The sequence below is a fragment of the Paroedura picta genome, chromosome 9 (assembly GCF_049243985.1).
Source record: "Paroedura picta isolate Pp20150507F chromosome 9, Ppicta_v3.0, whole genome shotgun sequence".
Classification (NCBI taxonomy): Eukaryota; Metazoa; Chordata; class Lepidosauria; order Squamata; family Gekkonidae; genus Paroedura; species Paroedura picta.
Window position 1 is genome coordinate 20,505,403 of NC_135377.1, and position 13,833 is coordinate 20,519,235.

The 13,833-nt window shown below is 41.4% G+C and overlaps 1 protein-coding gene across 6 annotated transcripts in view; it reads right to left on the bottom strand.

Moving 5' to 3' along the window:
• The window catches only part of VPS13B (vacuolar protein sorting 13 homolog B), a 383,695-nt gene that overhangs the window by 118,975 nt on the left and 250,887 nt on the right, over positions 1-13,833 (bottom strand). For all 6 annotated transcript variants that reach the window (XR_013234028.1, XM_077351820.1, XM_077351819.1 and 3 more), the window contains exons 34-35: positions 11,361-12,063; positions 4,370-4,507 (exon numbers count right to left, since the gene is read on the bottom strand). Coding sequence is in view for 5 of the 6 variants with exons in the window: in XM_077351820.1 (XP_077207935.1) it covers positions 4,370-4,507; positions 11,361-12,063 (841 nt within the window). In the remaining variant the exon portion in view is untranslated. The remainder of the gene's footprint in view (positions 1-4,369; positions 4,508-11,360; positions 12,064-13,833) is intronic.

Below are 13,833 nucleotides of genomic sequence, written 5' to 3' on the forward strand. Positions count from 1 at the left end.
TTCAGAAGGGGGGGGGGGAGCCAAGCCTCTTTCTTTCTTTTCGTGAAGGGGGGAGGAGCCAAGCAGGGAGCCTCTTTCTTTTCTTAGAGGGGGGGGGAGGATCGAAAAAGGCAGAGAAGGGAGGAAAAATCCAGGACCGACAGAAATTGAGAGAAATTAGGGGCTTCTCCTTTAAGGTGATTGGAGAGGGATGGTAGGATGGGGGTAGGATACATCCTAATTTTCTTCTTGCTTTGATCATTACTTGCATGATTCACCCAGCACTGGCTGCTTGCTGTTCTTCAATACCAGCCATCCCATGAAAGCCAATGTGCTGCAATGGCTAGAGTTTCAGACTAGGATTTGGGAGAATGCTATGCTGCTATAAAATGGAACAGTTACACCTTGGAATAGTTACACATTCCCAGCCTAAACTAACCCACTATGTTGCTGTGATGATAAAAATGAGGAGAATTATGTAAGCTGCATCAGGTCCCTATTGTGTTGAAGAAAGGGTATAAATCTAGTGAATAAATAATAAATATTGCTGATGATGATGGAGGATCGATAAAGGATTCATTGATTGCTGGGTGGGAAGGACAGAAAGACACAGGGAAAAGTGAACATATCAGGTTTGCCAGGAGGAAGGAAAGAGGGAACAGTATGGGGGAGGGGATACCGAGGAAAGTGAGGTGCTGCTGCAATGCTTGCGGGTTCCCCTTCATGCAACTGAGCCAGGTCTGTCAGGTGGTCAGTGTCATGTGACTGGGCTGGAGAGGCAGGCTACACTATGTAACTGAGCCATAATTTTTTTTTTTATGTACAGGCTGCTTGGGAAAGGAAATAAGGGAAAGCTCAAGATGGGGCAGACAAATGCTTTGGGCTGATCCTGCGTTGAGCAGAGGGTTGGACTAGATGGCCTGTATGGCCCCTTCCAACTCTATGATTCTGTGAAAAGCAGATTGGCTGGTTGTCGGGAAGGAGCGAAGGGATGAGGAAAAGGGTACAGGGACTTTCACAGCAGGGAAAGTAGATAGTGGGGAGAAGGAAAAATGAGATGCCCCTGCAAATTCCCCTACTTATTTACATTTAATGATTACGTATGTTTTGTCTAGAACTTAATTATTATAAAATAAAGCCTTGGCATGGGTTGCTTTTTAAATTTAGCTTTGTTTTTTAAATAAAATATATTTTTGATTTTATGAGTTTAAACTATTTAATAGCCCACTTTATTCTTTGTAGAATGTAGATTATAATAAGGAATACACTACCTACTATATTCAGCAAGGCCTATGCCATTTTTATTATATTTACTATCTTGCTCTTATTGCATTGTTTCCTACTTTTATAGTTCCTTTTCAAGCACTGTTCGACATATCTTGCCTAGTATTTTTTCATTGCTTCTATTCACTGGCAGTCTTCAAGCAATGGTTGGATACACATTTTTCTTGGATGCTTTAGGATGCTTAGGGCTGATCCTGCATTGAGCAGGGGGTTGGACTAGATGGCCTGTATGGCCCCTTCCAACTCTATGATTCTATTATTCTAGTTCTAGTCTCAGTGAGAAAGGTACATAATACGGAAAAAATATTTTAGAGAGGGCAGCAAAACAGAACAAGGCTTCATTTTTGTAGATAAAAGGAAATGTTAGATACAGGCTATTTTTTTTTACCATATCACTTTAAAATTTCAAAAACCTAAAAAAAAAAACAGTTCCACAATGTATTCCCCCCTAGCACCCAAGGAATAAGAATCCCCCAACACTACATACATAAAGATTAAGGTATTGGTAAAAGGTAAAGGTATCCCCGGTGCAAGCACCGAGTCATGTCTGACCCTTGGGGTGACGCCCTCTAGCGTTTTCATGGCAGACTCAATACGGGATGGTTTGCCAGTGCCTTCCCCAGTCATTACCGTTTACCCCCCAGCAAGCTGGGTACTCATTTTACTCATTTTACCGACCTCGGAAGGATGGAAGGCTGAATCAACCTTGAGCCAGCTGCTGGGATTGAACTCCCAGCCTCATGGGCAGAGCTTTCAGACGGCTGCCTTACCACTCTGCGCCACAAGAGGCTCTGAAGGTATTGGTATTTACCCATAAATCCATCTATGGTCTGGGTCCTACATATCTGAGAGACTGCCTCTCAATCTACACTCCCTGAAGAGTGCTATGCAGTGCTAATACCAACAAGCTGCTGGTCCCTGACCCCAAAGAGACACGTTCTGTTCTGGCCCCAACCTGATGGAATGAACTCCTGAAATTCATCCAGCCCCTGTGGGAGTTAGCACAATCCTGAAGAGCTTGCAAGACGGAGCTCTTCCACCAGGCTTTTGATTGGGGCGGGTGATATGTTAACATCTCCCAATGGCCCCACCCATTCTTTCTGCCATCTATTTCAACATCTTGGTGTAGTGGTTAAGAACGCCGGCTTCTAATCTGGCAAGCCGGGTTTGATTCCCTACTCCTCCACATGCAGCCAGCTGGGTGATCTTGGGCTCTTAATACTCCTGATAATGCTGTTCTCACAAAGCAGTCCTGTCAGGGTACTCTCAGCCCCACCTACTTCAAAGGGTGTCTGATGTGGGGAGAGGAAGGGAAGGTGATTGTAAGCTCCCTTGACACTCCTTTGAGAAGTGAAAAGTGGGGTATAAAAAAACTATTTTTTTTCTTTATCTTCCATGAACCACTATCTTACCTGCCATTATGAGACACCCAATATATTGTCTGGCTTGGATGAAACTAGAATGGGTTCTGGAAGTTGGGCTGCTGAGGCAGATACTACATACTTAAATGCCATTATTGTTTTTAACTGTTTAAATTTATTTAAATTTCAAATGATTGTATATTATGTATACTGTAATACACCACCCTGAGCTGGGCTATCGGAAGGGTAGTATAAAAATCAAGCAATAAAATAAAGAAAATTCACAACTGACTTCAAATTCCTAGCCAAGTTAGGCCTGATAGGCACAGTGCTACACTGGTTTCCATTTTGAGCAGAGGATAGGCTCAAGAAGATGTTCCTTGAGGGCTTTTATGCTGCCCACAGTCATTGACTTATGGGAGGAGGAGGGAATGTCACACTGCCCCTACTTCATTTAACATCTAGTCTGCACAGCCAGAGAATTGACCCAGACTGTTTCCACACTGGAGGCTTCATGGCAGGCTGCAGCCTGGAGCTGGAATTGGGGCAGGTTGCCCCACCTTTTCCTTCACCCTCACAGGGTAGCCCTTGGCCTGGTGCACCTCATTCATCCTGGATTTGTGCTCCCTTACGGGAGCCAGGACAGTGATGTTCCCAGTGCAGCATAAGTCACACAGTGTCATCTCTCTCTTTTCTTTCAGTGGAAGCAACAAAAGTGAGAAAATAGACAACAGGATAAGAATGAAAAATTTAAAACTTTATCTTGACACAATGGATATATTGGGAATAAAATGAATCCTTGACAAGATTAAATTCCATTTGAAGGTCAGATAGCATTCTGGGGATACTTCTGAATGCTTCCCTGTCCTTACATAAACAGATCCTTGAGTTTGCCAGGAATGCCTTCTACCAGTCTTTGTGCCAAATAACCTAGCCTCAGCCATATGCTGCGTATCTTTTTACCATGCATCCTTGCTCACTGTTGAAGAATGAGTCAGTTCAGAAAGTAACAACAAATGTCTGAGAATTGCTGGTCTCATTTTTAAACTAATAATGTTAACTACTGCACTGCTAACCAACTTGTTTCCTGGCATAATTCCACAAGCAGTTATTGAGTTGCTTTGTGGTCAATGAGATCAAAAAAATAATTATAAATCTACTAAAACAGGGATGTCAAGCACAAGGCAGAATATAACATGATGTGGACTGCATTTATTGGATCAAAAGCTGAACAGGCCTATGCTATGTAGACAATTCAAAGCTTCAATTTTTACTTTACTTTTACATAAGCTATAGTTTTCAAGGGACATAATGTACATAGTATATTAAATTCCCCCTTTGGAGCTAACTATGCTCAATTTTGCAGAGCTTCAAGTATGAGAAATGCCAGGTAGTTTCAACTTGTCAATGATTCTCACCAATTTCTGGAAAATATTTTGGACTTCCTCGAAAGTTACAGAGACTTCCCTATAATATTTCTGACTTGTACGTGAGAGCAAGTAAGGGGGAAGTCAATAACAGGGTTTCTGATACTTGTCTTTCCAAGGAATACGACCACTAGTATATAAAAAATAAAAATGGCAGAAGCTGTTCCCAGTGAACTGTGGGTTCTATGGTAAGGGAAAGATTTGTACCTTCTTTAATAAATGCTAGCACTTCTTGCTTTGAGGCTCTTGGTTATTTTATAAACTAAATGTAAGATAAATGTAACATGTCCCTTCACAGCTAATTATTTTATCCTTTACCTGGCCCATTGAGAAAGTCCTTAATCTGGAATGTGATGAGAGGCGGTGGGATTCCACTTTTAGGATCTATTTCTCCTGCCACTGTCTGTAACCACATCTTGCAGTAGTCCAGAGTTTCTGGTAGAGTCTTTCCAGGATCTACAGGTGATAAATTCCAGTTAGGACATGTAATTAATACAACAGCCAGCAATATACTGGGGGGAAAAATATGATTCATATGTGTAAATCTTTTAAGTGTTTATGACTGATATTCACATATCATTTACTTGGTATAAATACAGGAAGACTGAGTAAATGTATGTTGTAAATTCTTCATTACGGTAATTACACATACTTTGTAATAGCCACAAGTCACCGAAGACTATCACTCTCAAATGCATAAAAGCACCACATATGGACAATTAATCGTAGCTTGCATGATCTGATAGCTGTACACACCCTTCCTAAAAGAGGTCTCAGTTCAAAACTAACGGTAATGCAATTCAATTGTTCATAGATATCTTTTAAAGAGATGTGCACAAAAGTAAAAGCAAGCTAATAAGAGAATGCAAGAGAGAGAATAAACTATAAACAAGTCTTAAAGATCAGAAAACCACATGCCTAGAGATGCAGTAGAGTGGTTCTACTTATGGGATATTTGATACAGTTTGCATTTTCACTGACATTGCAATCACTTTTTACTGCTAGGCTTTTGAAGTTAACTTCAGTAGCTTTTCCTTATGGCCCTCTTTAATGGAACCCCTTTGCTCAATCCTTAATTTTCCCAATTGTGACTAAAAGTTCACATTTGGTACTTCTCAGTTCTGTGTCTTTCTTCAGGTCCTGGACAATGTATATGAGACATCATCACAGCGTAAAACCTTTTTAATCTTTGGCAATCCACAGCCTCTCTTTCATAGCTGCAACCCCTTGAACATTCAAAAGTATTTTTTTTTAAAGAATTTAAATAGCCACATTTTCAGTTTTAGGTTTATTTTGTTCTGGGGTGATGATCGTAAAACCTATTGCCATGATGGCCTTTAATCCTTATAGTGGTGTTTACAGAGACTAACCTCCCCGACTGCTCAGATAATTTCACTGTGTTACCAGCTGCACTATTCACCTTTAAAAAACACTGGCCGTTTTCTTTTCGAAAGCAGTAGTTTCATGCTGTTGCTTACAGTCAGCGTGTGGCAAGGTGGTGTGAACTGGGCACATAAAGTCTGTCTTGGAATGTCTTTCTTAACCTAATCACATGATTTATATAAACCTTGGCATATATGGATCCTTATGCAATTTCAAAGAACATACTGAAACCGATTGTGATTTTAGATCTGTATGGAAAAAGATTAAAAGTTTTTCATTTGATCCATTTTCAGTAACTGATTTTAGAGGAGCATGGGTGTAGTGTGCTGTATATAGTACAATGCTTTCATTTTTCACTGTCACAGACTAGTGCATTTCTACAGTAATAACAAAATAATACAGTTTGCACATTCTCATACTGGAATAGCGAGCTCTTCAGTCCCATGGCTTTTTGTAAAGGTTGCCTCTTTAACAAGTATTAGAATTTATTTTGGGATACCAGGAATAGTACCACAGGCAGTGGTCAGAGCCATGCACAACAAAGTGATAAACAAAAATGAAAGATATTTTTATAATACTTTATGGTCACGTGGACCCGCTCCCCCCCTCCCAAAAGGCCAACGATGGGCCTGAAGAGGGTGGGAAAGGGAGGGTCCCTGGGTGGGCATGTACACGGCTATGCTTCCCACCCATATTCTGCATAATTGCACCACTTCTGGGGTTTCTCAAAGCTTGAAGAATATTTCAGAGGTTTCTCAGTGGTAAAAAAGAAAAGAAAATTAAGAAAGGCTGCTGTAATATCTCACTGTTTCCACAGATCAGGAATTTGCTGGAATAAAACAACTGTGAGGCATGAGTTATAACTCCATATGATGAGCTTCCTTAGTGGCTTCAGCATCATGCAGCTCTGCGCATATAAGAGGGAAGTATTACACTCTATTTTTTTTAGAACCTTGCATTTTATTTGTAAGATTCAGCTCTTTTCCACAAAGTATTAGCAGATGGTCAAACTCGGTTGCAGAAACTGGCCTGAAGAGTAATGTTACAAATAGAATTAAATAGTTCAAACAAAGTGGTGCATGGTTTCCATCGTTGTAATTTCTGGTAATAAATAATGCAGTGGATGGCAAATGGCCTTGAAATGTGTGTGTGTGTGTGGCAAAACTAAAAAAATAATTAAAAATAATTTGCCAAACTACCATGCCACCACAATGGGATGACCCCACTACTAATGACTGACGGAACAATGAGTTTTGAATACATGTTCTCTGAACCAAAAGGCAATAAAAGCACACTGTAGCCACATCATTGCTTATTCGGTTAAACCCACATATTTGTTTCATTTTCTTAGCATTCTGTGTTTTATGAGTTGGAGCTGTAAAAAGAAGTGAGAATTTTTCGCTATTTAAACTCCAAATTGCTTTTTTAATGCGATCACTCATTTAATCGATCGTCCTAAAATGGCTTGAATCTGGGATTTGCTGATATGTTTGAGGGGTTAAGAAGAAGCCAAAACACATAGAAAAAACGAGAATAAGATACTCTAGTTCAGGGGTAGTCAAACTGCGGCCCTCCAGATGTCCATGGACTACAATTCCCACGAGCCCCTGCCAGCGAATGCTGGCAGGGGCTCATGGGAATTGTAGTCCTTGGACATCTGGAGGGCCGCAGTTTGACTACCCCTGCTCTAGTTAATTGCAGGCCATTGACCTGCTTCTGCTTCATTTCAAGAAAAGCAACCATTGCAAACAAGAGCACGGTTTCCTACACGGTGGACTGAGAATTGTCAGGGCTCGCTTTCTAGAGGTGAACCAGGCTCTATACAGGCAAGCAGCCAAGTCGGTAAACAGGTAGTCAATTTGGTTAGAAGGTAAGTAGTCAAACCAAGAAGCAGGTAAGAAGGGAAAGGCACCAAGAGCAGTTTTGTAAGAATTATTTGGATTGAGAAGCTAGCCAGATTCAGAGGTTTAAAGGACCAAGTGGAATCCCCACTGTCTCCATGTGTCACCTGGCCCCTACTGAGCTGGCAGCTGTAGTAATAGCGACAAGACCAGTCTCTAGCCACCTGTGACGCCAAGGCAACAAAAGAGATACTTCAGTATCTTCCACTTCTGCCGATCATCACTGTGGCATCACTGTGCTGAAACTCTAGAAAGTTCTAAGATTAGCGAATGACCCAAGAATAGAATATGGATTACAAAAAAACTATGGTTTTAGCATGAAATCTGAACTAAGCCATTGAGCTAAAGAACCAGTATCCAAATAGAAGTAAAACATTAGCAAGTATTACATACATAGCAGAGTTGGGTATTGCCAGGGCAACAATGATACTAACAGGCCAAAATAAGAAACTAGACCGCCATGGGACTATGATATTAAACAATGGCAACAGAAGCTTCAGCTAAAAGGAGAAAGATTGCCAGTTGAATCCTGCATGAATAAACCAAACCCTAAAACTATTTTGGAGGACATCTCTGTGTAAGCCTTTACTGTCAGTAATACATACATACGTTCATTCCCATGGCTCACTGAAACTACTAGTAATAAAGCCTATCAACAAATCACTGAGATTGCAGTAATCAAAACTATCCCCTGCTCTTTAATGCAGTTTCTAGGATACTTCTAGAGTCAAGTGTTGGTGGACTGTAGCCAAGGGCTAACTGCTTTGCTCAAAGAACCAGGCCCAGTTTCCCTTGGAGTCAAAACATACATTCGCATCTGAAAAAAAACCAAAGCCACGTACTGATAGAAATTTATGAGGAAAAATTAATAGCCATGTCAGTTTATATTTGTTTTTTATCATTGCTCTATCCCACTTAGGTAGCCTTTCTTCTGGAAGATTAGTTATTAACTTAATGCAGGCTGTGGCTAGAATCCAAAGAAACTGGATTCACCAACAGTGGCCTCACATCTCATCCTGCAAAACTGAATTTGAAACTGAAGGGAATTTCCAAAGAGGTTTGTGAAGTGCAGTAGGGGGTCTGCTGCTCAAAGGGCACTGGGGGAACTGGGAATAGTTTTTTTTTTTAAATCCCTGGATAGCCCTGCAGACCTGGAGTACCTTAAAGTAGCAATCCCCAACCTGTGGGCTGCGGACCACATGCGGACCGTCGACTAACTGGAGGTGGGCCCCGAAGGACGCCTTCTCCCCCCCCCCCGGCCCTTTACTTCATCCCCCCCGGCCCTTTACAACACACTTCGGGTGTCCTTGTCTCCCATCACTCCCAGATGGGACTATCTCGTTGCAAAGAAACAAGCTCAGTGTTCCCATTGATTTGTCATTGTCATGAGTTAAAATTTCCATGAAAATAAAATGTTCCTTATGTTCATTGTTGTGGCATGTCTGTATCTTATTTTAAAGGGATGTTTAAACATTACCATAGCAATCAGAGAATGTTAGGGCAGTGGTTGAGGGTAGAGGAGTAAACTACCCCCCTCCCCACTGGGCCTCAGTAAAATTGTCAAGCGTTGAGTGGTCCCCAGTGATAAAAAGGTTGGGGACCACTGCCTTAAAGCAATTCTCGTCAGTCCTTCTTTTACTACAGGTGGAATTTGTGTTACTACAGCTTCAAATATGATTTTTGCTGAAAACATTTATAAAATAAACTGTGTGGGTGGATTAGTTAACAGTTTGAGGGGGGAGCTGGGGATGAAATTTAGGTGAATCAGATGGCTCAAATTTCCAGCTAAGGAATCTTATATAGCAAGTGTTTTGTGAAAGAGCTTTTTTTTTGGCCTGAAAATTATGGAGAGCCACTGTCAAGTACAGCAGTGGTCCCCAACCTTTTTATCACTGGGGACCGGCCAATGCTTGACAATTTTACTGAGGCCAATGCTTGACAATTTTACTGAGGCCCGGGGGGGGGGTAGTCTTTTGCTGAGGGACGTTGCCGCCGGCTGAGCCCCTGCCCCACTTGCTTTCCCGCCAGCGCCCCTGACTTCCCACTGCCCACTGGGGGGCACTGCCAGCAGCAGCTGCGCAGTGCCAGTCCAAGGAGAAGCCCCAGCCATGTCGGCCACTGGAGAGCACCAAAGGTCAGCTGGCGGCAGAGTGGCAGGGCAGCCCCCGAGACAGCAGCCAGGGAGGAGGATGATGAGGAGCCGCCACCCGGTACCAACTGATCTACGGACCGGGACCGGTCCCCGGACCGGGGGTTGGGGACCACTGAAGTACAGTACTGGGCTAATGAACTGACTTGATATACGGCAACTTCGTATGTTCAATTTCCGCAAATTTTATTTGTTTCTAGCACTGTCCCTAGCAGATTTCAATGGAAAGATACACAAAGTAGCTGAACCCTTCCAGTTATCTCTCTATGATGTTATTTATATTTTCTCTCTTTTTTTGAAAGGTAGACTCTTCACTAGAGTCCTCCCCACCCAAAGCCATGCCCTCCGCAAGCCCCGCCCCTCAGACCTCCCAGTAACTCCCAGCCTGGAGGTGGCAATCTTATTCTTAGCAGCACTTAAAACCATTTCCTGAGGGATTCTGTTTTCATCCTTTTCAAACAATAGCTCTGAAAATTACCAAGCACACAAGGGCTAAAGTGAAGTCAGAAGGTAATCAATGACTAAAAAAAAAGTCATTATACTTCATAGGAAGCCAACAAGCTCATATTCTTAGCATCCACTAAATATGCTAAGAATTTCTTTTGGAATTCTAGTATGTTTAAGTCATAAATAAGAACATAAAGAAAAACCTTACAGTTTTAGATGCAGTTATGACTTGAGGGAGGCAATTCTATGATTGAAAAATATCAAAACATGCAACATGGCTCTGAAGAAGAAATTAGTGGGAGAATAAGTATTCCAAATAACCTATAAAGTTATAAAAGCACGCTAGTAAACATTGAATTAATACCTTTTTCAATCTAGCACCGTCTAAAAAATTACTAATAGCGAAGCAGCATAACTAACAGAATAAACAGTGGAACATTTTTCGGGGGGGGGGGATGTCCCCATCCCATTGCAATTACTCTACCATGGGAAGGATGGAGTAGCAGAAGTTTGGCAAGTAAATTTTCCTCCTTATAAGCATCATGTGCTGATGGAGAAAAGTGGTAAGGTGGAGACAAGATGAAGGAGGGCCAAGTGACAGAATTCCAGAAGAGAGAGAACAGCAAAAATAATTCAAATGTAGAGAGAAACGTGTCTGAGTTTAAAAGGTCAGATTAATAGAGGATAGGTCTTCATCAAATGGCCTCTAGCCATGGTGAGTAAAGGAAAGCATTCATATTCAGAGGGAGTAAACATTAGCCTCTATGCCATGTTGGTTGAGCTCTTCTCTTGGTGTGAAAGAGGACACTGAGATTCATAGACCATTGCAAAAGCAGGAGGAGGAGGAGAATTGGTTCTTATATGCTGCTTTTCTCTACCCGAAGGAGTCTCAAAGTGGCTTACAATCCCCTTCCCTTTCCTCTCCCTACAACAGACACCCTGTGAGGTGGGTGAGTCTGAGAGAGCCCTGATATCAGAACAGTTTTATCAGTGCCATGGCCAGCCCAAGGTCACCCAGCTTGTGGGGGAATGCAGATCGAATCCAGCATGCCAGATTAGAAGTCCGCACTCCTAACCACTACATCAAACTGGAAGGGACCAAACCCTTCTCCCTGACTGTATAGAACAGAGCATGTACATTTTTAAAAAGTCTTAAGTGAATACTCTGGGTTGAAGGGGGACAGAAGAGGAAGCAGCAAAAGGGAAAATGCTACATGTTTATTATACTGAGACAGCGGTTTGTTTTTCTTTACGAAATCCTGTGGTACAGAGACTCTGCACACGAATGAAAAATGCCCATGCTAGTGACAAACGTAATGGAAAACAATTCAGTTTGGAAAAATAATTGTCTCTTTTTGGTCATCTTTGAACAGCAGCATGATTGCTCTGTCCACCAGTATGCCGTTTCAGGAATGTTAAACAGCCTTACCTGTACACTTGTAGTCCGATGCTACGCCTTTGAGGACAGCATCAAATACAGATACTTCCACTTTCTGTTTTCTGTGATGACAGCTTAAGATCAAAGAAGGTTGGGACACAACAAGGTGCAAAAATGGCTCTAACTGCAGGTCACCCGTTCCCCTGCGACCGGGCTGCCGAACAATAGTTATACCTAGGGCTTGCCTCGCAGATGATCTGGTAGAAGCACGGAGGCTTTCCAGGGACAGAACACCTGCCTTTTTAGCAGAGGTTAATGAACTATTGCTGTTCAAGAGATCATCTGCTGTTACTGACGAAATGCCTGCTCCAATGGGCTTCTTGCAATCCTGGTCCGTGCCCATCTCTGGTTCAGGAAGCTTTAATGAACTTTTGCTTGTTTTTTCACCATCCTTCTGATCCTCCAGTGCTTTTGATTTAGCTAGTGTGGTGCATGAATAAGTCATAAAGGAAATTCGGCTGGCTGTAATAAAAACGTCAAACGGAATAAAGTTCAGGTTCTTCACAATAGAAGATTGGCGGGAAGGGCGGGCAATGCGGTGGTGGCTGGTGCCACTGTGTTGTTCTATTTGAACAATTCGGATTTTAACGCTGTCACTGCCGATACCACTGTCCTGGGCGCCACTGTAGCGTGAAGATGTTTCGGCTATACCTCCATCAGATGTGTCCATTTTCTTCTGTTCCTGCTTGGTGACCTGCAAAGGAAAATTTGAACAAATTAAAACAACCATATCTACAAGTATTAGTAATTCAGTGAGAGGTCAAAACAGAGACCATTGCTAAGTTTTTAAAAGCAGGAATCACTCCTGAAAGCCCAGCAGGTGTCTCTTCCACAGAAATGATGACTCACATTTAATGACATGCTAGAGAATGATGTGGCTGGAATCCCACATGGAAAGAAAGCTCCCTGTGTTCAAACTAATTTTTCTACTACAACTGCAGATGCTACAGATTATTCAGGAAATAATAAAGTTAAAGTTAACATATAACCGGTGATCGGTCAGTGTAAAAAGTATACGGATCATCTGCAGTTTAATTGATTAACGAAGTTTAAATAAAGTCCCGTTTAAATACATAAGCAGATTAGTGAAACTTAAATATAGAAGCTTTTAAAAGATGCTCGAGATAGTTTGCAGTTCATATTTTAAAAGGTGCCAGTTTTGGTTCAAAGGAAAAGACCACCTTTGATAATTTTCTCATTCAACACCTAGTTTGATAAATTACAGGAATTCCTGGAAGAGCTGCAGGCCCTGTAGGAGCTTTTGGCATTCAGCAGGGCCTATAAGACGTAGCTTTTCCGCCAGGTCTATGGTTGAGGCCCGTGCTGGGGGAAGATCAGATAGGCCCCCTCAGGTAGATACACCACCTGTAGTCCAGGAATATCATTCTGATGGTGGCTGGCTGATGCAGTCCCTTTGGCGCCCCTAGCAGCAGTCGTACTGTTGTGGGGGAGGGTTGATTATTTTACCGCCATGTTGTTTAATTTTTAATAGGGTTTTAATGGAATTTTATTGTCACGTGGAATTTTATTATGTAACCCGCCACGCGATGGCTTGCTGGGAGTGGCAGGAAACAAATCTAAATAATAATAATAATAATAATAATAATAATAATAATAATAATAATAATAATGATGATGATGATGATGATGATGATGATGATGATGATGATGATGATGATGATGATGATGATGATTTGATCCTTAACACCACCAGTTAAATAAGCCAAGATCACAGCATCATACATATTTTGGCATCCTTGCATCCATTTGTTTAAATAGATCTATGTATCTAAGTTTGGGTTAATTTACAAAGTAAAGCAAATAATGCTTGATAGGCTGGATTCTAGACAGTAATAGTGAAAATGCTTAACAGCACCTTAACAGCTTAAAGAGCATATTTAGAAATTCACAGTAATTCTCCTGGACCTTTAAAGATTGCCAAATTAACATAAGCAGTACTACAAAGACTTGGGTACCCACACTCTATTTAAATTAATGATGAGGCTCACATCGGCTTGAAGAATTCTAGATTACATTTTCAACCAACCATTCCATGGAATGGAATGCTGTAACAGTTGTCTTAGCTGATGTTTGTGTCAAGCTCAGGAACTTTCAAAATGGACATCTGGTAACATTACAGCCTTACCCAAGTAACTGTAAATGTTTACAGGAGAACATTTAGACATCACCAGTAAAATGTAAACATTTTTATTTAATTAAAATATTTATCCCTCATACTCTCTGCACCCAGGGTCCTAGGGCGGCACTGAGTCTTATTTAGTTAAAAAAAAACAGCAAAAATATTAAAAGAAAACATATTATTTTAATAGTATTTTAAATCACCAGAGAAAAGCCTACGACAATTAATTCCCCTCCCCGCCATATTTATCCAACAGCCCAAAAAGATTGAGGGTGAAATAAATTGCTGTGGAATGGGTGAAGATCTCATGTAAAGATCCTGGAC